This window comes from Schistocerca cancellata, chromosome 5 (assembly GCF_023864275.1).
Source record: "Schistocerca cancellata isolate TAMUIC-IGC-003103 chromosome 5, iqSchCanc2.1, whole genome shotgun sequence".
Taxonomy (NCBI): Eukaryota; Metazoa; Arthropoda; class Insecta; order Orthoptera; family Acrididae; genus Schistocerca; species Schistocerca cancellata.
Genome location: NC_064630.1, coordinates 390,316,937 through 390,342,528, shown reverse-complemented (window position 1 = coordinate 390,342,528; position 25,592 = coordinate 390,316,937). Strand labels below are relative to the sequence as shown.

General features: G+C 43.8%; 1 protein-coding gene across 1 annotated transcript in view; it reads right to left on the bottom strand.

The window, feature by feature from the left end:
* Positions 1-25,592, bottom strand: part of LOC126188559 (gustatory and odorant receptor 63a-like) — a 130,201-nt gene that overhangs the window by 46,589 nt on the left and 58,020 nt on the right. The window contains exon 5 of the mRNA XM_049930158.1: positions 16,538-16,819. Within this exon, the coding sequence (XP_049786115.1) occupies positions 16,538-16,819 (282 nt within the window). The remainder of the gene's footprint in view (positions 1-16,537; positions 16,820-25,592) is intronic.

Here is a 25,592-nt window from a genome sequence, read left to right as displayed (position 1 = left end):
TTATGTCTACTAGTAGTCATTTCTATCGTAGCTTCCATAGTTGTAAACGTAAGACAATCAATTTTATTCCACAGGTCTATCTGTATCTTACAAGCTAAGAATAAATTAAGCTTCAGTAACTCACAGTCAACAGAATCCATTTCTCGTCTTGTGTAATGTATCCTTTCTCGAAGTAATGCTCTTTCTGTATAATCATAAATCCGGTGTACACGAGCTGTCCGGAACATCCTCTTCAGCTTTAAAAAGTTCGGTATAGAAGACGAGTTTCTACAACGTATCAAAAAAGTTAAAGTACAAATTAAATGTGCTCTCTTCTTACGTAAAAATTCCAAGCGTCTAACTGATTTTGAGAAATCCTCCCCATAGAGTCTTCTGATTGTAGAATGAAGGCTTTCACGACCGGGCGACATGGCTGTTGATATACTTTCCGGGATGTGAGGTCGTGGTCCAAGAACTTTTCTGCTCCTTACGTTTCGTCCAGAACTACGCTGGACTTCCTCAGAGGCGCTGCTCCGCTGAGTCTTGCCGACTTACTGGTCGGGTGTCTGAGAGCGACTTATATATTGTGAGAAAGGGGGGCGTGGTTCAGGTGACACGTATGAGCAGTGATAATCTATAGCAAAGATATGGTTAACTATCGATTACCACCTTGTCAAAGATAAAAATAATTTTAATAGGAAAGAGGAGGCTATGAAACTTAGCGATATATGGACAGTGGCTCTACAAAATTGCTAACAATTTTTATCTTTGACAAGGTGGTAATCGATAGTTAACCTTATCTTTGCTATAGATTATCACTTCTCATCATGTGTGACCTGAACCACGCCCCCCTTTCTCACAATATATAAGTCGCTCTCAGACACCCGACCAGTCGCATCTAGAGGGTTGGATCCCCTCCTTCGAAAGCGTCAGATTGCAAAGCCTGGGCTACTCTCAGGGTGGAATCTCCGTCTTCGAAGATTGTGTCTGTCTGTCTGTCTGTCTGTCCGCCCGCCGCTTGCTGCTGTAGCTGTTCGTCCGTCTGTCCGTCCGCCTGCTTGCTCGCTGTCCATCGCCGCCGCCGCCGCCGCCGTTGCTGTCTGCTGTCCATCCGTCTGTTCGTCGCCGACCGCCGCCACCGACACCGACGCCGCCGCCGCCTGCTGCCCGTCCGTCTGTCAGTCGCCGTTCGTCTGCAATGAGTACTCCTACCTCCACTGTCATCTACACCTCCCCCTCCCCCTCTCCCACAGTCACTTCCTGGAGTGCCGCCCCTGGCCTCCCTCCTCACACCTCCCCTCCCCTCACTTACCCATCCCCCTATCTCCTCACCTGCTTTATACCCACACCTCTACACCCTTCCTCCAGCCTCCACACCCTCAACAGCTCCCAGTACTACCCCCGCCCTCACGTACGCTTCTGTTGCCGCCTCTGCTGCCGCCCCCCAGGTGGTCGGCTTCCCCTCTCTCACCCACCCCGTCACTTCATCATCTGCGTCTCCCACACGCATCACGTCGCGCCGAGCCACCATCGCCACCACTGAACCGGCTGCTTCTCCCAGTGCCTCCACTACGCCACAGGGATCTGCCACCCGCCACCTCCCTCTCCTCCCCGTTCCTCTCCCCTCCACCCAGCCTCCAGTCTCCAAAAAACCCCAAAAGCGCGTCATTTCCGACCCTGCTCCCGCCACTTCCCACAAAAAGTCAACACCACCTCCCCCTCCCCCTGCCGTCTCCATGGACACCTCCCCTCCTCCTGCCACACATACCTCGGCCCCCACCCTCCATACCTTTGTCCTGTCAACTCCCGATCCTGTTCCTCGACGCTCGTACCCTCACCATGGAGATACGAAAGTACTTACCTGGTGCTCCCATTTCCCAACCCATTCCCCACAGGGACTCAGTCCTTATCAAGTCCCCGTCCCCATCCTTTCACACAGACCTCCTGCAAAAACTCCCACGAGTTATGTTTGGTCCCCACACCTCTCTGACACCCTTGCTTTCCGCTTCCACTCCTCGTCAGCCCCAGCCTCCCCGTCGCCCCCCCACCTACACCACTGTGATCACCAAGCTCAGCCCAGTGATCACAGAGGATGAAGTGTTGGCAGAACTGAACTTCCACCCAGACTTGGAAATCCGCTCTGCCAGCCGTATCCACAATGCCTCTGGTCCCACCTACCTCATGCGGGTGTTCTCTGAGTCCGCCCCATCCATTGACCATCTCCTCACCCAGGATGCCCTGATATACCACCGTCACCACCCTGTCGAATCCTCCAAATCGCCTCCCCAATCCTACTGTTGCCAGCGGTGCCTGATGTACAATGACCACCTGACTCCCAACTGCAAAAAACCCCCCACCTGTCCCCATTGCAAGGCCCCCCACTTTCTTAAGAACTGCCCCAACCTCGCTGCTCCTCCTTCCTGTAATACCTGCAATGGCCCCCATTCCACCTACTCCCACAAGTGTAAAGCTAAACCCCCTCCAGCCACCCCTGAGCTTACAGTCCCAGTTCGTCCCGTCGATCCCCCTGTCCATGCCAACAATTCCCTCCGTCCACCCCCCATGGCCGAGGACATCATCCGGTTCCTTACCATTATCCTCCAAAACATTAACCCTTTTCAGCGCCCACACACCTTCCAACAAATCTCCCTTGCCGCTCGCTCCGTTTTCCACCTGAACACCTTTGACACCTACTCCCACAACCAAGCCCACTTCACCCGCCTCGACACCCTAGTTTAAGTCTCTTCCCTTCTCTCTCTTCCCCCCCCTCCTTCCCGCCATGGCGCGGCACGAGTATCGCATCCTCTTCCAAAACATTCGCTCCGTCCGCTCCAACAAATACCTCCTCATGCACATCCTCTACCACCACCAGGTTGACACCTTCCTCTTGAACGAAACCTTTCTCCAGCCCCACCATTCTATCCGCACCTCTCCTTATATCCTCCACCGCAATGACGCTCCTGGCCCTCGTGCGCAGGGTGGAGTCGCGATTGGCCACCTTAAGCATATCCCGTCTGGCCACAACCTCTCCTCAATGACCCCACTGAACACCTTATCCTTAGCGTCTTCTTCCCCTCCCTCACCATTACCTGTGCCACCATCTATGTCCGCTCAACTGCTCCTCTTCCTTATGACTTCATCTCGCACATTGACTGCACCTTCTCCGCCTATGTGATTGCCGCCGACCTCAACATCCATAGCCGCACTCCTGCTGCCCTTCGGCGTTGGCATCAGTTCCTCTCCACAATCCAAGGTGACCTTGTTCCACTTCCCCAGCACACCCGACCCGAAAGTGACACCACCCCCGATGTTGTCATTGCCTCCGCCAACCTCCTTGGGCGTATCGCTGTCGCCGTCCTTGACCCCACAGGTAGCGATCACGTCCCTGTCCTTCTCACCATAACGTCTGCTCACCGCCCCCCTCTGGCTCCGCACCCTGCACCCCCTCCCAAGGTCGTCCATGACTATCACCGTGCCAACTGGGATGCCTACCGGGACTCCATCTCCACCCAGGCCGAAAGCCACCCTCTTACCTATCGCCATCCTGACGACATCATCCACGCCTCGTCCTTCCTTCAGAAGGTAATTACTGACGCCGTGGAGGCCCATGTTCCTACTAAAACCATCCATCCACACCGTCCCACTCTTCCTCCGCGGGCTGTCCTCCTCCTCCTCCATGAATCCCACCGCCTCTATCGCTCCTTCCTGCGCACTTGTGACAGGGATACACTTCAACGCCACCGGCAAATACAGCGACACGTACGGAACCTTATTACAGCAACGAAACGCCGAGACTGGCGCCAGACCTGCACACGACTCAACACCACCCTCCCTATCAACTCCTCCAAGTACTGGTCCGCCTTCCATCGCCTTACTGGTTCCCTTTCCACTCCCCACTACCCCCTTCTCCATAACGATCGCCCCCTTCCTGACAACCTCAGTAAGGCCAACCACTTCGCTTCCCACCTTTCCGAGGTCTTCTCCATCTTCCGATGATCCCCACTTTGATTATTCTCTTTTCCCCACCGTCATGGAACGTGCCGATACCTCAGTCGCTCCACTTGCTCCTAGTCTCCTGTACTTGGGGCAGTTGCTCCCCTCCAACATAAACACTCCCATCACAGCACAAGACATTAAACATATCCTCCAGTCCAAACGCAACATGGCCCCTGGTCACGACTGTGTCACCTACCGTCACCTTCGAGAAAGCACCTATTCCTTCCTGACTGTCCTCGCCCATCTCTATAATGACATCCTCTCTACTGGCTTCTACCCTGACCTGTGGAAGACCTCCCGCATCCTCTTATTCCTCAAACCCAATAAACCCCCTTCTGCCACCTCTTCCTATCGTCCCATCTGCCTCACCTCTGTCTTCAGTAAGGTCCTTGAATCCATCCTCTCCCACCGTATCCATCAGCACCTTGCTCAACACCACCTCCTCCCCCTAACCCAGTGTGGCTTCTGACCCTCCTTCTCTGCTGAAGACCAACTCCTCAACATTGTTCACCTTCTGTCCCTCCAGCTCAACTCCCGTCGCTCCACCATTTTTGTTTCCCTTGACCTCCAAAATGCCTATGACCGTGTATGGTATCCCGGTCTCCTCTTTAAACTCCAAACCTACGCCTTGCCTATCAATTTAGGCCGTCTGGTCGCTTCCTTCCTCTCACACTGTCCTTCCTATGTCACCCTCCACAACACCAACTCCCGTACCTTTTATCCCACAGCTGGCGTCCCCCAGGGTTCTGTCCTCTCCCCTCTCCTTTATCTCTTGTACACAGCTGATATGCCCAAGCCACCCCCACCAGTCCAGTATGCTGATGACACTGCCTTCCTGGCTATCTATCCTACCCTTCAACAGTCTCAAAGTATCCACCAAACCCACCTTAACCAGTTCACCACTTGGTGTAACCAGTGGTTCCTCCGTCTCAACCCCTCCAAAACCCAGGCAATCATCATAGGCCGCACCACTCGCTCCTTTCGCCTCCATGATTTCTACCTCGCCCTTTATGGTAGTCCTATCCAGCTCACCCCCACCCTGAAATACCTTGGCCTCACCCTCGACCGACACCTCACCTGGACCCCTCATCTCCAGACCATCCAGCAGAAAGCCCATTCCCGCCTCCGCCTTCTGAAACTCCTGTCTGGCCGGACATGGGGATTGCATCCTTCTACCATCCTCCACACCTACAAATCCCTCATCCGTCCTATCCTCTGTTATGCCAGTATTGCCTGGATTTCCGCCCCCACCCGCTTTTACAAGGCCCTCCAAATCCTTGAACGCCATGCGCTCCGCCTTGCCTTCCGTATCCACCTTCCTTCCCACACACGGCTCCTGTATGAACTGATCCCCTTCCCTCACCTCCTCCTGTTCCTCCAACATCTCCGCATCCTTTACATTGTCTGCAGGCTTGATCCCCCCCACCCTCTGGTTTCCTCCTTCCTCTCCACCCCACGCCTGTTACCATGCCTCTATCGCTGTATCCCTCCCTCTCTCCACCTCCACACCATCTCCTTCATCGGGACAATTTCCAACGCCTCCCCCTCCCGGATGACGAACTTCGCCGTGACATCTACCCTTCCTTCCAACTATAACCTGGCCTTGTTCCCCCCCTCCCCAGGGCTCCCTTTTTTCCTCTTCCCTCCTTCTCCCAGAGCGGATTTTCCTCCTTCCCCCCCCCTCCCCCTGAGACCCTGCACCCCTACTTGCCTCTTTCCTTCCCACGTCCCTCCCTACCTGGCCCTCTTCAGTGCGCCCCCCGCTCATCTCCCCCATCTCTTCCCCTCCCTCCCTTCTTCCAGTTTCCCTCCTCTCCTTGCGCCTGGCAGATCCTCTGTCTTGATCATCGTCAGTGTGCCACATCAGTGTTGTGTTTAGTGCTGTTTCTCCTGTGCGTCAAGAGGTGTGATTTTAATTGTGTACTGCCTTGAGGTTCGCCATCAGTGTTTGTTATGTGCTACACCATCCATCGATACCTTTCATGCTCCAGACATACTGTGCCTTGTGTTCTTTTAATTTTCGCAGTGTGTGGCTTTTTGTGTGTGCTACTCTTAAACAGTTTTAACAGTTTTGTATCTCCATTTTACGGTCACCCCGTTTTTTGTCTGTTGCCTTACATGATGATCCCCCTTTTTTTATATCTATGTTCACCATATTCTCCCCTTTGTTCTTTTTAAATGTCTTCTATTGTTTGTTCTATGTCTTTCGGCTGAAGAGCAGCTCATATCCTGCCGCCAGCCCGCCCAATGGGGAATTGAAATACAATAAAGAAAAAAAAAACCGACCAGTCAGTCGGCAAGACTCAGCGGAGCAGCGCCTCTGAGGAAGTCCAGTGCAGTTCTGGAATAAACGTAAGGAGCAGAAAAGTTCTTGGACCACGACCTCACATCCCGGAAAGTATATCAACAGACAACTCTCTCATTGTTTTCCTCCCAACTGGTCATTGGAGCACAGGTTGGAATTTGTGTGGCTACTTAGAGAATGAACCAGCTGAAAGAATGCGATCAGTCATTCACGATTGTCACAGTGAAGGAGAATTTTATCATGCCTTCCTCTCAGCATATTGGTCTCAAGCTACACAAGACCGAGTAAAGCATAGCATCATAATGACGAAACATTTCGAACAATCTGAATTTTCCAGTCTTGTGAAATATTTTGAAGACATGTTGCACAAGAATCAGTACCTGTCAAACCCTTACAGTCCCTCAGAATTCATCCGCATTTGCTTAATCAAATTGCCTGAACATTTACGACATATTATTTTGGCAGGACGTTGCAAAGACGACATTAAAGCTTTTCAGGGACTGTTACAAGAATTGGAAATTGACACTGACAACTGCGGGACGCGAAAAAGGACGTTGCAAAGACGACATTAAAGCTTTTCAGGGACTGTTACAAGAATTGGAAATTGATACTGACAACCGCGGGACGCGAAAACAGGAACACAACAATTACAGGTCACATCCGTCACAATTCCACAATGAAAGAAATAATAACTGGACACGACAAGGCTATTCTTACAACGTAAATCGTGACCAAAACAGACACCACCCATATGACAACCGTTGGCAGAAGAATAGTTACAGAGAAAGATCACACTTCCATAGTAATGAATATGACAGAGATAACCATAAAAACAGACAATATGGGAATCAAAACAATTATTATCAAGGGAGACAGAATAACTTCAGACGCAACAGTTCAGCGCGCAGTTACGATTCAGGGAGAAGTTCTCCACTATGTGACCAACAAGAAAGAAATAATAGAATCTACCGACATGACGACAGACGATATAATCTTAACGACAGACCTGAATTGCATCAGAACTGGCGGGATTCAAACAGGGCAGGGCCCTCTCGACAAGGTGAATTTGTAGAAGTTACGTCTCCTAACCCTAATAACGACGCGCGCCAACAAAGAGACAGACAATGACTCGCACCGCAGGCAGCCACGTGCAGCGGTTGGCTCAGAGAAAAATAACATAGACGTTAACCCTGAGAAAATTTTTAGCATTTCTTACAGACGTATACAACATGATAATTACTTTGAAGTTGAAACTCTGCGTACTAGAAAGGGTAAAGAATTGCATCATATTTCACATGTAAAGCCGTTTATTGAAAGAAAATCTGCTTTTTAACTTAATCTTTGATATAAAATTTTTCACTTCACATTACTAGTACTCTTTGTCAGACTTAGAAACTGTTAACATGCAACTATGTTTTAAAATTAACTATCCAGTCTAGAACCTAGGGAACATATTTAGATAGTAATTACGAATGCATTGTTATAGTGAACAGACGACACAGTGTTATTGTGTGTGTATGTTCTTGCTTGTTAGTTGCACGATTACGTAACGACTATAAGGCTTACATACTTAGAACATGTACTGCTAATGAGGTTTTACTGTAACATTTTGGTTTACTTGAAAATACATTATGGATTTAAAGTGCTTTCTGAGAGATAACAGATGAGACAGTGGTTAGTTTATTTGACAGCTACACGACTATATCACGGCGCTACTAATATGTGACACAGTTTACATTGTTGCTTTTGGGGTGTATCTGTTTTATATCTGCACTGTTTTTCTGAATTCTTCTGGAAAGGAAAACATGTTTTAGTAGTAACTTTTGTGGTATAGCTACAACGAGACAGCCTTTTCTGTAACACAACAATACGTTACAGTACAGTACTTACTTCATCACGGCACTAAGCGTAACAACTACGATATCTACTGTATATGCATAGCAATTCACTTTGTTTATTACGAGGTAAGTACGTTGACTTCTACAGTACTTTGCTTACGGACGACGATAATTACGACACTTGGCACATTTTTTACCCTTAAATAATGATAGAGATTGTCTTACAACAAGACGCACAGTTTAGCGCTACAGTACACGTATCTGACTGATTGATTTTGTACTTAAAACATTTATGTTTAAAGATTTTTGAATTACAATGATACAAAGGTTTTCTGTGATACATTTCATTCCATTGCTGTAATCTGTTTCACCTGAGGGTATAATTACTTTAATCCTCAGGGGGTAGACGCTTACTTTGTGCACCATGTGTTTGGCAAGCACAAGGAGCCCTAGCTAATATGGTATTTGCTTATTATACAACTTTACACATCGGTACCATATTTCTCTAACACAGAATTAAGCAGCTATCTCATTATTTAACAGACAAACAAACATTTTTTTTACTACGTCAGTGACACATGTTTACACAATTACACAGTTGGCTAACGTCACACTTATGAAATTGTATTTTGTCTGTACTTTGTGAACTGTTCATTTTTTTTGGAACCATTTTGATGCTATGATAGCTTTGAATGATGTATTTGGTATGGGATCATGATTTGTAAAGTACGTTTGAGGTAGATGACACTAATGAAGTGGCAGAGGATTTTTTTTTTTAGGTTTTGAAATTATTGGAGGAAGCTACAGCGATTTTGAGATCTGACTGAGGTGTTATGATGTTATTATTACGATGACGATGTCTATTATGCTGCTGAGGTATGTTTATGATCAATAAGCTGATGCTATATGAGGAATTTGATTATGCTATGTATCTGTTATGATGAAATATTGAAGAAGTGTCGTCGAATATGTATATGTGTAATAAGTTAAGGAATAATGAGTAGTGGTTATGGACTCTGGTTTGTGAAAAAGGTTGTTGGAAACCAAGAATCGTACTTTAAGAGTTATGAAATGTATGTACATGCGTGAATGTATCACAACGGCGGCGAAAATTTTTTGGACACTGTTATATTTATAGGATTTTGTTTCTACACATTTGTAACGCAAATTCTCAACCTGTGAAATTTTTTTATTTGAGACTGTCACTGTAGCGGAAACAGCTTTCTTAACGAAATATTTACGACAGCAAAGTGACCTTGACATAATGCGTTCTGCACGCCCAGCTGTACCAGCTGCCTGGGGAAAAAGCCATTAGGTGGAGAAAAAAAGAGGCCATTATCCTCGCTATTGACATGTCTTTGTAGAAAGCATCGCAAATATGACACACTCAAACTTGAAAACATATGATTACACTGTGAAGCTCTTAATTTATGATATTTACTAAAATGCCTAATGAAATGATGAGATACATTTTACATCTATTGTCTTTCTAGTTGAGAGATTGCTCATTTTGTTTAATATCTAGTTTCTAGCTGCACTGCAGCATTGGTTAAAATAAAATTTAACAGATGTACTAATATAGATATTTTATGCCTACAGATCCAGTAAATAATAATTTTATGATCTACTTCCAAAAAAACGAGGGAGCACAAAAAGACATTTCCACTTCACAGGAATTGCATACATAATTTTTGTCAGTGACTTGGTAACTTGTCTGCTACAGTAAGTTATAGTGATGCATCACTCTAGTGTTAAGATGTGACATAGGTATTAGACATGGCCATCTTTAGTGTAATATTTTTTCTGCTTGAGCTTTTTCATGTTTAGATTTAACTTATCACATTTGCTGCTGCTGTTTGCTAGGCATAGTGTTACTGAATTTGACTTTGTATTACTCTGTTAAGTTAGTTTTTCTACTGATTTATTTTTCTTTTTGCTGCACATTGGCTCATATTAGTGATAATGTTGCGTTTCCTTTGCTAACTCATATATATTGCTTCTTGCTTTGCCAATTTGAATTTTTTGTCATTGCTGTTTGTGTTAATTGGTTTGTGCTGCTGCATTGCCTCGTCCCTTAGTTTATCATCTGAGCTCAGTAGATTTAAGCTAGCCTAAAAGGGGATAGGCTATATGAGAGAACGAGTTGTGATGAATTGGAAGAAATGCATAGAGAAGCTATGAGAAAATGGTTTGGCTAAAAAAGTAAAGAGGATATGAACAAAAAAGTAGGGTTTAGGGACAACAGGTTTAGGTAGGATTTTATTGGAAATAAATGATGAGGTAAGATAATGGAAAATAAATAATGAGGTAAGAAGTATGTGAACATATAAATACAAAAAGCATGCTTGGATAGGATTTTTTTGGGGGAAACAAATGTTGAAATAAGACGAAAGATCTATGGAATGAGGTATTGGGTTGGACTGCAGTACCAAATGTTACACTGTAAACAAATCCTGCCCTTTCCTCTTGTGTTACTCTGCTATGTGTTTGTGTACCCTTGTGTATTTGTGTTTTTCCTGTCTTTATGTGTTTAGCTGATGAAAGTTATGTTGTAGAATTTTTCTAATACTATGTTATTTACTTTGTAAAGATGTTTAGATATTATTTATCTGTTCTGTTTTGTTGTTCATGTGTGAAGTTGATGTTTCAAAAGTTATTCTGATCTTTTATATATGTACTTATGTCATAATTCCTGTAATACTGATGTACATGTTATTTCGATTCTTTTGTAAAGCCTGTATTACTACAAATGTTGTCTGTATTGTTATGTTCTTGAATGATGTATTTTGTACCTTTGTTTTTGTATTCTCATGTTATAAAATTCTAATTGACACCAGTTCATCAAATTAAGTACCTTCTAAGCATTCATTTCACTGCACATATTTCTGTTGGTCATAGTATATGCACAATATGTGAAAAAAAGAGGACTGTTAGTGTTTGGACATGTGTTAATAATTCAGCAAGGGACTGATTAACAGCATTGCTGGTTCTAAGGACAATTCCAAAAACTTTCTGAGTGCACAAGTGGTGGTTTATGGACTTGCTATATTGTCTGCAAGACTTCTAAGGACAATTCCAAATACTTTGTGCGTGCACAGGTGGTGGTTTATGGACTTGCTACATTCTCCGCAAGACTCTTCGATGGTGATTATGCACCTGCACAGTCGCAACAGATGGCTGCTGCCCGTCTCTACGAGGACTACAGTGGGTCTGCATCTTTGATCTCCCACCAATACCATTATTTCTACAAGGACTGAACTGGGTCTGCACCTCTGGTGGCCCACCAATACCGTAATCTCTACCAGGACTACAGTGGGTCTACTCTGTGATGACCTACCTACCAATATTCTTCAAAACTTCGACTGACTCTGTGGTGGGTTTGCTCTGTTGTGGTCCATTACCTGTCTGCATGTCAAGAGCCATGCACCGTCTTTCCATTGGAAGGACAAAACTACATCTTCAAGACTGCATGGAAATCCACTACATCTGTGTGCATTTTCTTTTACTGCTCAGACTTTGAGAAAAACACTGCTATTTTACCGTGATGAACGATCAGGACTGTCATTATGGACTGTGAAAAAATTTTAGCTTTTGACCAACATTGTATCAATAAATGTGTTCATTTGATTTCTTTGTTATTGTAATTGTGAAAAAATTTTAACAAATATGTATTGGCCAGTGCCCAAAACAATTTGTAAAATTTTTCGTGGGGAGCATGGGAGCTATGTAAGTAGGCTGTTTAGGTTTTCTTATTGCTAGCGCTACATAGCACTCTGTATGAAAATCACTGGCTGTGCTGTGTGCAGTCTGTGGCTAGTTTGCATTGTTGTCTGCCATTGCAGTGTTGGACAGCTGGATGCAAACAGTGCGTAGCGTTGCGCAGTTGGAGGTGAGCCGTCAGCAGTGGTGGATGTTGTGAGAGAGATGGCGGAGTTTTGAGAGCAGATGATCTGGACGTGTGTCCATCAGGGACAGTAAATTTGTAAGACTGGATGTCATGAACTAATATTTGAACACTATTAAGGATAATACATTGTTTGTTCTTTATCAAAATCTTTCATTTGCTAACTATGCCTGTCAGTAGTTAGTGCCTTCAGTCGTTAGAATCTTTTATTTAGCTGGCAGTAGTGGGGCTTGCTGTATTGCAGTAGTTCGAGTAACGAAGATTTTTGTGAGGTAAGTGATTTGTGAAACGTGTAGGTTAATGTTAGTCAGGGCCATTCTCTTGTAGGGATTATTGAAAGTCAGATTGCGTTGCGCTAAAAATATTGTGTGTCAGTTTAGTGTTGATCAGAATAAGTAAAGTGAGAAATGTCTGAGTGCGCTCAGTTCTGCTCAGCTGTTTGGAAATCAAATAATGTAAGAGATTAATCAGCACAGTAATTCATTAATTTTTCTAAGGAGACGTTACACCAGAAAGGCCAGTACAGGACCTGCAACATGCGGTCGTGCATTATCCTGCTGCAATGTAGGGTTTCGCAGGGATCAAATGAAGGGTAGAGCCACGGGTCGTAACACATCTGAAATGTAACGTCCACTGTTCAAAGTGCTGTCAATACGAACAAGAGGTGACCGAGACGTGTAACCAGTGGCACCCCATACTAGCAAGCCGGGTGATACGTCAGTATGGCGATAACGAATACACGCTTCCAATGTGCGTTCACCGCGATGTCGCCAAACATGGATGCGACCATCATGATGCTGTAAACAGAACCTGGATTCATCCGACGTTTTGCCATTCGTGCACCCAGGTTCGTCGTTGAGTACACCATCACAGGTGCTACTGTCTGTGATGCAGCGTCAAGGGTAACCGCAGCCATGGCCTCCGAGCTGATAGTCCATGCTGTTGCAAACGTCGTCGAACTGTCCGTGCAGATGGTTGTTGTCTTGCAAGCGTCCCCAACTGTTGACTCAGGGATCGAGACGTGGCTGCATGATCCGTTACAGCCATGCGGATAAGATGATTGTCATCTCGACTGCTAGTGATACGAGGCCGTTTGGATCCAGCACGGCGTTTCGCATTACCCTCCTGAACCCACCGATTCCATATTCTGCTAACGGTCATTAGATCTCGACCAAGGCGAGCAGCAATGTCGCGATACGATAAACCGCAATCGCGATAGCCTACAATCCGACCTTTATCAAAATCGAAAACGTGATGGTACGCATTTCTCCTCCTTACACGAGGCATCACAACAACGTTTCACCAGGCAACGCCGGTCAACTGCTGTTTGTGTATGAGAAATCGGTTGGAAACTTTCCTCGTGTCAGCACGTTGTAGGTGTCGCCACCGGCGCCAACCTTGTGTGAATGCTCTGAAAAGCTAATCATTTGCATATCACAGCATCTTCTTCCAGTCGGTTAAATTTCGCGTCTGTAGCACGTCAACTGCGTGGTGTAGCAATTTTAATGGCCAGCAGTGTATAACAAACAGTATTTTAAAGATAATAATTAGATATGATCACAAAAGGATCACAGACAGTCACCACCATAAGCACACTATTAAGTTCATTGTTTACGTAACCAAAATTTACACAACTCTAATGATTCACCTTGAGTTACTGATAAAAATATCTCGTCCGTCCCGGCGGACAGGCCGAATATTTAACTAAAGGATGGGAGCATGGCTTATACACGGTGGTACTCGGAACAAACGAGTAGAAAGCAATCGCCAAGCAATTTCGAAGATCATCAGGCTGCAAGCCAGGTCAGAAAACACGCCGAACGCACACACGATCTCAGCCTGCCCGTCAAGGCGACAAACCCTATCTGTTGTGGTGCGCTATATACGATGCACCAACCATATCAGTGTACTCACTCCAGGTGTATCGCTCCATTAGTACACTGGTGGACAGCAGTTGCCTACAACTGAAGAGCGTAATACGCCCGGTGACTACTGAAGATCGTAATATGGCCTCTATGTACTGAAGAGCGTAATACGGCCTCCAACGGTTTAAATAATCATCGTAGGAAGAAATGACGTTAGGGAAAAATATTTATTTTGTTGTCCCCTATAACCTCCCAGAATTTGTCCGTTTAAACACTTTTCACCCAGTATAGTTTTTGCTTTGGTGTGCAATAAAGTAACTACGCGATAACGTAACTTCAATAAAAGGAAATGATTGTACTCAGTTATTTAGCACACCGAAGTGTTGCGTGTAATACGTCTGTGTTAAAATTTTTACAATTTAAAAGATTATAAGAAGATCTGTGATAAAAAGAATTAACCATTATCTGTTTAAAAGATAATTTCGTACAACACGTAAAAATTACACTACACACAGACAATATGCAATGAAGAGCCAAACGTACAGCTGATTAATATCAGGTAGGGCCCCGGCGAGCAAGCAGAAGTGCCGCAGCACGACGTGGCAGGGACTCGACTCATGTCTGAAGTAGTGCTGGAGGGAACTGACATCATGAATCCTGCAGGGCTGTCCATAAATCCGTAAGAGTACGAGGGGGTGGAGATCTCTTCTGAACAGCACGTTCGAAGGCACCCCAGATAATCTCAATAATGTTCACGTCTGGGCAGTTTGGTGGCCAGCGGAAGTGTTTAATTTAAGAAGAGCGATCCTGGAGCCACTCTGTAGGAATTCTGGACGTGTAGGGTGTCGCATTGTCCTGCTGGAACTGCCCAAGTCCGTCGGAATACACAATGGATGCAGGTGATCGGACAGGATGCTTACGAACGTGTCACCCGTCAGAGTCGTATCTAGACATATCAGGATACCCATATCACTCCAACTACACACGCACCACACCGTTACAGAGCCTCCACCAGCTTGAAAAGGCCCCTGCTGACATGCAGTGTGTCGTGCAGCCACCAAGGGTACACGAGTGGGACGTCTGCCCCGAAAGCCCATGTCCATGATGTCGCGTTAAATGGTTCGCACGGTGACGCTTGTTGATGATCCAGTATTGAAATCTGCACCAATTTGCGGAATGGTTGCATTCTATCACGTTGGATGGTTCTCTTCAGTCGTCGTTGGTCCCGCTCTGGCAGGATCGTTTTCCGGCCGCAACGATGTCGGAGATTTGATGTTTTACCTGATTCCTGATATTCACGGTACACTCATGAAATGGTCGCACGGAAAGATCCGCACTTCATTATTTCCTCGGAGATGCTCGTGCGGCGACTATAATGCCACGTTCAAACTCACTTAAATCTTGATAACCTGCCACGTAGCAGTGGTAATCTATCTAACAACTGTCCGAGACACTTGTCTTATACAAGGTGATCCATTGATCATGACCGGGCCAAATATCTCACGAAATAAGCGTGAAACTAAAAAACTACGAAGAACGAAACTTGTCTAGCTTGAAGGGGTAAACCAGATGGCGCTATGGTTGGCCCGCTAGATGACGCTGCCATAGGTCAAACGGATATCAACTGCGTTTTTTTTTAAATAGGAACCCCCATACTTTATTACATATTCATCTAGTACGTAAAGAAATATGAATGTTTAGATTCTCGCGCAATTTGTCTGCTACTGACGTGCGGATTAGCCGCGACAGCAGCTAAAACACCTACTTGGGCATAATCATTTGTTGCAGGTCGTGGTTGACGTTTCACATGTGGCTGGACACTTCCTGTCACATGTGGCTGAACACTTCCTGTTTCCTTAAATAACGTAACTATCCGGCGAACGGTCCGGACTCTTGGATGATGTCGTCCAGGACACCGAGCAGCATACATAGCACACACCCGTTGGGCATTTTGATCACAATAGCCACACATCAACACGATATCGAACTTTTCCGCAGTTGGTAAACGGTCCATTTTAACACGGGTAATGTATTGCGAAGCAAATACCGTCCGCACTGGCGGAATGTTACGTGATACCTCGTACTTATACGTTTGTGACTATTACAGCGTCATCTATCTCAAAGCGAAAAGAGTGGTGCAACTAAAACATTCATATTTCTTTACGTACTACACGAATATGTAATAGAGTATGGGGGTTCCTATTTTAAAAAAAAAACGCAGTTGATATCCGTTTGACCTACGGCAACGCCATCTAGCGGGCCAACCATAGCGCCATCTGGTTTCCCCCTTCAAGCTAGACAAGTTTCGTTCTTTGTAGTTTTTTCGTTTGACGCTTATTTCGTGAAATATTTGGCCCGGTCACGATCAATGGACCACCCTGTATAGGCGTTGCCGACCGCAGAGCCGTAATCTGTCTATTTACATATCTCTGTATTTGAATACGCATGCCTATGCCAGTTTCTTTGGCGCTTCAGTGTGTATTTATATCAAGTTACACTATACGGTACATATGTTCCGTCTCGGGGTAATGTGGTGACGACATTATAGGCATCCAGCTACCTCTTAAATTAACCATACCGACATTACACCGATTATAGACAAATGCACAAGAAAAAGAAGAGGAAGCGAGATGCATTAAGCTGAACGTACCGTTGCGATCACAATGTAGCCGGCATTGTAGACCATGGCCAAGTAGGTGACGATGCACACAGCGTAGCCGCCGAGTCCGCCCGTGAGGAGGCCCATGTCAGGCTTATCGAACATGATGATGAAGCCGTAGGCGCACATGAGGAATACGATGGAGAAGGTGATGGTGGCGACGAGGTGCGCGGCGGAGAGTGCCTGCGCCGTGGCCGTGCAGAGCCGCGACAGGCGCAACCACAGCGCCTCCAGCGCGCGCAGACTCACCGCGCCCCTCTTCCGGCGCAGCGTCTGCGAACAATGCGGGCTGCAGCTCGTGGCTCACACCTGTCGTTCACGATCAGTGTACGAAGAGTGATCGTGAAAAATAAAGCTGCGAGGGACGTTCGATAATTAAAGACACGAATAGATGTAGAAATTGAACAAGTTGTAGTGGAACTTTTGCACTCCATAACGGATCTTTTACGTTGGGATAAATTTATTTTATTTTTTGTTTGATGTTTTCGTTAAATAGCCGAATAAATTGTAATTAGGAATGATTTAATTAAGCAGAGTAGAGAAGATCAAGTCAAAGAGATATTCATTGGGCGGACATTGTCGTAATGTAACGTCATTGCGTTGTTCGGTTATTAAAACAAGACGTTTGTGTTCCGTTCTGCTGGTCGGTCATGCGCGTATCTGAGAGGAATTAATTCGGGGACTAGAATAAATTTTCACATAATAGTTACGATTCGATGTTCCGACAAAAGGCGTTAACGTCAGTGTTAATTCGAATTGTGGGCGACAGGATTAGTTTTGACAGATACGTGAAAACAGACATAACGAAAGTTGTTCGCATATCATCCTTGAACGTGACTTTTTATTTAATTAACGATTGCAGGCTCATTAGAAGCTATTATCTCATGATTAGGATCAATCCCTCTTTCCTCCTAGATAGTGATCATTTATTACCATTTACGTCATAAGAAAAAGGTTTATTAATAAAAGTGATGTTAAATGACAATTACGTGTTATTCCGTCAGTGTGGAACCGACGTAATATCTCTGAAATGACACTGATATATAATTTGTATTAAATACTGAACTGAGATAGGAAGTAAATTGAAATTAGTGAACATTTAATACAGAGACTATAGAAGCAGAAGCGCTTAAGGTTTCTCTTCTCTAAAATGACAAAATAGGTACGAACTTTAACTCAATAGTCGACATTATGTATTGCAAAGACATTAGCATTTCATACTTATTTTGACGACGCGCTGTTAAACATAGGAACGTTGAGTCTCTGTACGAGTAATAAAATTAAATCTAAAAACGTAATTAATAACGGCGGACTCCGTTTTAACAAACTGTATTGCGTGTCGTCATCGGGCAATAACTGCTCAACCCTGGAGACTTTTGTGGTGAAATTAGAAGTCGGGCATGTAAAACAAACTTAAAAATCCATTCAAGCTACAGTGTAGTCGGCACAACGACGTGGACAGTTATAACTTGCATTGTAAGTAGGTCATGTCATTTTGGTTTTTGCTTGTTATCGATGTGCACGTCAGAGGGTGAGTAAGTTTCATTACTGTTAAACAATCTCTGGTCTTGTCGTGACACAGTCTTTGGCTCTGCGCAGTCTGTTACATTCTTAGTAGAAGTGTGGTAGCTGACGGACGTATTCAGTAGTGCTGTGTTGACTTGTGGTGGTATCTGATAGATAAAGAAAGATGTGTTATAAAGACAAGAAAAGATGAGCATGTTCTGACGTATATAATGGAAGGCGAAAAGGAATTTCGAATATGTTATTATTTTTGAACAGGAGAAGTTTGAGGTAGGGCTGCAGCATTACGCAGCTAGGAATGACGATTTTCAGCTACGTAACTTGCTCAGAGCTAGGAGAAAGACTAGTGCACTTCCCTGAGTCATGCATTAACATATTAAATGGTTAAGCTGATCGGTCTAGCGGCAGCGTCTTTGATAACGTCAGGCCGCTGCTTAAAATTTGATTAACAATCAGCATTGGCGGCCGAAGACTTCCGGCATAAGAAGTCACCCTCATTCTGTCAACGGCCTTGTCAGAGAGGGCGGAGGTGCGAACAGAGGTTCAGGGCACACTCTTGTCCTAAGGGTGGTTCAAAATGGTTCAAATGGCTCTGAACTCTATGGGACTTGACTTCTAAGGTCGTCGGTCCCTAGAACTTAGAACTACTTAAACCTAAGTAACCTAAGGACATCACACACATCCATGCCCGAGGCAGGATTCGAACCTGCGACCGCAGCGGTCGCGCGGTTCCAGACTGTAGCGCCTAGAGCCACTCGGCCACTCCAGCCGGCTCCCAAGGGCGGGAATGTCTCTAAAGGCGGAAGAATCAGTAATGATCAACGGCATGAGGATACAGAAGGCAAGGGAAACAACTGCATTAAAGACACGTAACGTGTATTCACAGGACGTGTGGCCTGTAATTGAAGACGTGTCATGATGGTCTCTCCATTGGCAAAAGTTTCTGGAATAGTCCGCTATTCGGATCTCTGGGAGGGGACTGCCAAAGGAGAGGTTACCATGAGAAAAAGGCTGAAATATCAACGAAAAGATAACGTTCTACGAGTCAGGGCGTGGAATGTCACAAGCTTGAACGTGGTAGGGGAACTAGAAAATCTGAAAAGGGAAATGCAAAGGCTCAATCTAGATATAGTAGGAGTCATTTAAGTGAAGTGGAAAGAAGACAAGGATTTCTGGTCAGGTGAGTATAGCGTAATATCAACAGCAGCAGAAAATGGTATAACGGGAGTAGGGAGGTAGGGCAGAGAGTGTGTTACTGTGAACAGTTCTTATCAGAATGGACAGCAAACTAACACCAACAACGATAGTTCAGGTATACATGCCGACGTCGCAAGCTGAAGATGAAGAGGTAAAGAAGTTGTATGAGGATATTGAAAGGGTAATACAGTATGTAAACGAATATGAAATCCAATAGTCATGGAAGACTGGAATGCAGTTGTAGGGGAAGGAGTAGAAGAAAAGGTTACAGGAGATTATGGACTTGGGACAAGGAGAAAGACTAATTGAGTTCTATAACAAGATTCATCTAGTAATAGCGAATACTCTGTTCAGGAATCACAAGAGGAGGAGATATACTTGGAAAAGGACGAGTGATACGGGAAGATTCCACTATGGTCAGACAGAGATTCCGAAATCAGATACTGGATTGTAAGGCGTACCCCGGAGCAGACATAGACTCAGATCACACTATAGTAGTGATGAAGAGTAGGCTGAAGTTTAAGAAATTAGTCAGGAAGAATCAATACGCAATGTAGTGGAATATGGAAGTACCAAGGAATGACGAGATACGCTTTAAGTTCTCTATGGCTATAGATACAGCAGTAAGAAATAGCTCAATAGGCAGTACAGTTGAAGAGGAATGGATAAATCTAATAAGGGTAATCACAGAAGATGGAAAGAAAAATATAGGTACAAAGAAGATAACTGCGAAGAAACCGTGGGTAAAAGAAAAAATACTTCAATTGATCGATGAAAGGAGGAAGTACAAACATGTTCCGGGAAACTCAGGAATACAGACATACAAGTCGCTGAGGAGTGAAATAAATAGGAAGTGCAGGGAAGCTAAGATGAAATGGCTGCAGGAAAAATGTGAAGACATCAAAAAAGAAGTTATTGTCGGAAGGACGGACTCAGCCTGCAGTTAAGTCAAAACAACCTTCGGTGACATTAAAAGTAAAGGTGATAACATTAAGAGTGCAACGGGAATTCCACTGTTAAATGCAGAGGACAGAGCGGATAGGTGGAAGATTTGTCTGATGTGGTAGAAGAAGAAACAGGAATCGATCGAGAAGAGATAGGGGATCCAGTATTAGAATCAAACTTTAAAAGAGTTTTGGAGGACTTAAGATCAAATAAGGCAGAAGGGATAGATAAAATTCCATCAGAATTTCTAAATTCATTCGGGGAAGTGGCAACAAAACGTCTATTCACGTTGTGTGTAGAATGTACGAATCTGGCTACATACTATTTGACTTTCGGAAAAGCATCATCCACACAATTCCAAAGACGGCAAGAGCTGACAAGTGCGAGAATTATCGCACAATCAGCTTAACAGCTCATGCATCCAAGTTGCTTACAAGAATAATGTACAGAAGAAAGGAAAAGAAAATTGAGGATGCGCGATATGACGATCAGTTTGGCTTTAGGAAAGGTAAAGGCACGAAAGAGGCAATTCTGACGTTGCGGTTGCATGGGGGCTTAATAAAATGAAAAATGAAAATGCAAATAATTTTAGTTGCTGTATGTCCGATTACAAGTCTCGTAAACGGCTGGCCCTGACTAGTATTATTACGCTATCTGACTGCATAGAACCACAACAAAGAATGAAATGAAACTTTTCATTAACACAATTAATTAATTAAGTCCCCAGCAACTATAAAACCTACGAATCCAACAAGCACAAGTGTAGCTGTTCTGTATGTGGTAGTATGACTCAACGCACATCTGGCACGGTTCTTCTTCAATAAGACAAGAATTTTTAAATATCAATTATACTGACGTGATAAAGGAAAATTAGAAATACTATAACTGTGCAAGAAAACCAAAATTACACTCTAATACAAGAACACAAGCCAGATGCTTTGTTGACTGAACCTGTAATGAAGCATTATTCAGGACACACAATAATAAGAAAATAAATAACAGTAGTTAGTTACCTTAATTTATATTGACGAAAAGCAGATCATTACAATATCTCCATTAGAATAACATCTGCTATCTCTCCCATCACATAGCTGCACAACATGGAACAACACTCACTACTACCCATCTCATTCCAACTTCCGATAAAAGCAGTGTCCACCACGACTGCTCGGCAAGAACTCTCGGCAACAACTGCCTGCTGCTACCTCTCAACACGCACTGCCAGTGGAGGCGGCGGAACAATACTCTCTCTGGCGCGATTTTTGGCGCTGTGGCTCAGTGTAGCCACCTTTCATATGCCCTTCCTCCACGGGCTAGAATTTGATGGTATTTTTGCCAGCATTGGTGGTGAAAATACCACCAAATTCGTCAAAAAAAATACAGACAAAAATAAAAGATAATATTAATACGTAAATATCATATAACTAGATAAAATTTTGGCTTTGCACTGACCTTTCAATAGCCTAATATATAAAATACACTAAGCAATACAAATTCTTTCATACATGTGACTTTACATAATAGTTTACAGAAATATCATGTGGTTAAACAATTCAATCGATAACGTCAGCAATGACAAATATGAGCAGGTAAGAGTCTTATAACTTTTCACAAACAGTAATACACAAAAAATCAGTTAATACAAATATTCACAACAAGTAGTTCACAGTTCCAGCAGTAGCACCCAGCACTGTTGAATAGGTGCTGACAGCAACAAGTGACATCATCTCAGTAGAAGCAGTCCATCAGTGGCACCCAGCATTGTGGAACAGGTGCAGACTCCAACAGGTGACATCATTTCATTAGAAGCAGTCCATCAGTGGCACCCAGCAATGTTGAACAGGTGCAGACACCAACAAGTGCAAATAATTTTAGTAGCTGTCTGTCCGATTACGCAAGTCTCGTAAACGGCTGGCCCTGACAACTAATTGTTACGCTATCTGACTGCATAGAATGACAACAAAGAATGTAAGAAAATTTTCTGTTAACACAATTAATTAATTAAGTCCCCAGCAACTATAAGACCTACGAAACCAACAAGGCACAAGTGTCGCTGTTCTGTGTGTGGTAGTGTGACTCAACGCACATCTGACACGGTTCTTCTTCAACAAGACAAGAATTTTTAAATATCATTTATACTGACGTGATAAAGGAAAATTAGAAATACTATAACTGTGCAAGAAAACCAAAATTACACTCTAATACAAGAACACAAGCCAGATGCTTTGTTGACTGAACCTGTAATGAAGCATTATTCAGGACACACAAATAATAAGAAAATAAGAACAGTAGTTAGTTACCTTAATTTATATTGACGAAAAGCACTCAGATCATTACAATATCTGCATTGGAACAACATCTGCTATCTCTCCCATCAATAACTGCATAAAACATGGAACAACACTCTGCACTACCACATCTCATCCCACTTCAGCTACAAGCTGTGTCCACCACAACTACTCGGCAAGAACTCTCTGCAAGAACTGCCTGCTGCTACTTCTCAACACGCACTGCCAGTGGAGGCGGCGGAACAATACTCTCTCTGGCGCGATTTTTGGCGCTGTGGCTCAGTGTAGCCACCTTTCATATGCCCTTCCTCCACGGGCTAGAATTTGATGGTATTTTTGCCAGCATTGGTGGTGAAAATACCACCAAATTCGTCAAAAAAAATACTGACAAAAATAAAAGATAATATTAATACGTAAATATCATATAACTAGATAAAATTTTGGCTTTGCACTGACCTTTCAATAGCCTAATATATAAAATACACTAAGCAATACAAATTCTTTCATACATGTGACTTTACATAATAGTTTACAGAAATATCATGTGGTTAAACAATTCAATCGATAACGTCAGCAATGACGAATATGAGCAGGTAAGAGTCTTATAACTTTTCACAAACAGTAATACACAAAAAATCAGTTAATACAAATATTCACAACAAGTAGTTCACAGTTCCAGCAGTAGCACCCAGCACTGTTGAATAGGTGCTGACAGCAACAAGTGACATCATCTCAGTAGAAGCAGTCCATCAGTGGCACCCAGCATTGTGGAACAGGTGCAGACTCCAACAGGTGACATCATTTCATTAGAAGCAGTCCATCAGTGGCACCCAGCAATGTTGAACAGGTGCAGACACCAACAAGTGACATTATTTCAATAGATGCAGTCCATCAGTGGCACCCAGCAAAGCTGAGTAGGTGCAGACAGCAAGAAGTAACATCATTGCAGTAGAAGCAGTTCCATTTGTGGTACCCAGCAATGTTGAAGAGGTACACACAGCAACAAGTCACATTTCTCAGTAGAAGCAGTTCATCAATGGCACCCAGCATTGTTGAGTAGGTGCAAACAGCAACAGGTGACATCATTTCAGTAGAAGCAGTCCATCAGTGGCACCCAGCATTGTGGAACAGGTGCAAACAGCAACAGGTGACCTCATCTCAGTAGAATCAGTTCATCAGTGGCACCCAGCATTGTGGAACAGGTGCAAACAGCAACAGGTGACATCATCTCAGTAGAAGCAGTCCATCAGTGGCACCCAGCAATGTTGAACAGGTGCACACAGCAACAAGTGACACCATTTCAGTAGAAGCAGTCCATCAGTGGCACCCAGCATTGTGGAGTAGGTTCAGACTCCAACAGGTGACATCATTTCAGTAGAAGCAGTTCATCAGTGGCACCCAGCAATGTTGAGTAGGTGCAGACACCAACAAGTGACATTATTTCAATAGATGCAGTCCATCAGTGGCACCCAGCATTGTGGAACAGGTGCAAACAGCAACAGGTGACCTCATCTCAGTAGAATCAGTTCATCAGTGGCACCCAGCATTGTGGAACAGGTGCAAACAGCAACAGGTGACATCATCTCAGTAGAAGCAGTCCATCAGTGGCACCCAGCAATGTTGAACAGGTGCACACAGCAACAAGTCACATTTCTCAGTAGAAGCAGTTCATCAATGGCACCCAGCATTGTGGAGTAGGTTCAGACTCCAACAAATCACATTAAACAACTATCACTTATCACACAGTTCATTAGCAGAAATTAAACATGTCCTAGTGGCACCAATCATGTAGAAACAGTACAAGTAACAGTCCATAATTTCATCCCTACTCAGACAGTTCAAGCATGAACAATAGTTTGAATACACTTACAAATGCTTTTACAATGCTTTTACACTAAACATACAAATCATAACACACAAATGATATCAGATAATTGTTATATTACTATTACAAATACACAAACATCAGTTAATAATTATGGGTGTCAGTGCAAGCCACTACAAACAAATAAAATAATATTTAGGAGATAGGTGGGTAGGATTAGGAAAGGAAAACACACAAAACACACTCACTCATCTTTCATCCACATTAAGTACTACTGTGTAATTGTATAGTGTTAACTGTCTGAATCCACTTCTGTCAAATTTCATGTTCATCATGTGTATCAAGTAGTAGTGACAGCAATGTGTAACAGTCAATGATAGTTAAGTCAACGTCATAGTCATCATGTCAAGACCAATGTTTGCCAAGCCAGATCAAAATGTACGGTTGTTGAACAACTGTCAGTGTGCCAAGATATGCAACTTCCTCTCTCCAAAAAAAAATACATACTGCTTAGTGATTTAACAAAGTGTGTGTAGACAATCTTCCTTCCATTTTAGTGTTCTAGTCTGCTATCTTCATCCTCCTTGTTCCATATAGACCAACAACAAAAAAAATATGCACCTCACTTATTTTACCTCTTATACCCATACTCCAATCAACTTCATACAATCTCAATACCTCTATAATACCTCTTCAATACGTCGCTACATATAAACCTTATTGCCAGTTTCATTTCACTTCCATAATAACTCTTTCCTCTAGTCAGTTTCGTCGATAAAATCCTAATGCAAACCTCCTCATCCCATACAATCCGAAGACACACTGTCAACACACAACCTCTGTGTAATCCATCTGACCAAAATCTTCTACTCATTATGAATTATAAACAAAGAATGCATACATGACCTCTAACAGACTTAGTTCGAATAACTCTCAGTAATTAAGTACGATTACGGAGTGTGAATGATCCTAATATTTCACAGTGTGTACACCACTTCAAGAATTATGGCAAACAGAAGCAAACATGTGGAGTATTTCTTGTGTCAAGTGTCACTTCCTATTTCAATTCCTCACGAAAATGCAGTGTAATAACTGTGTTGGTATGTCGTGTCGTTAGCTTCCTTCCTATTGGCATACATTTATACAGCTTTCATAAAACCTCCAGCTCATGTGACTTCTATGAAGTTTCTTGTACTAATGTCGTTCGTCGAATTACTGCAGTTCATTTTCTTATCTTAAAAATATAAGGCACTGAGCGTAAGCAAAA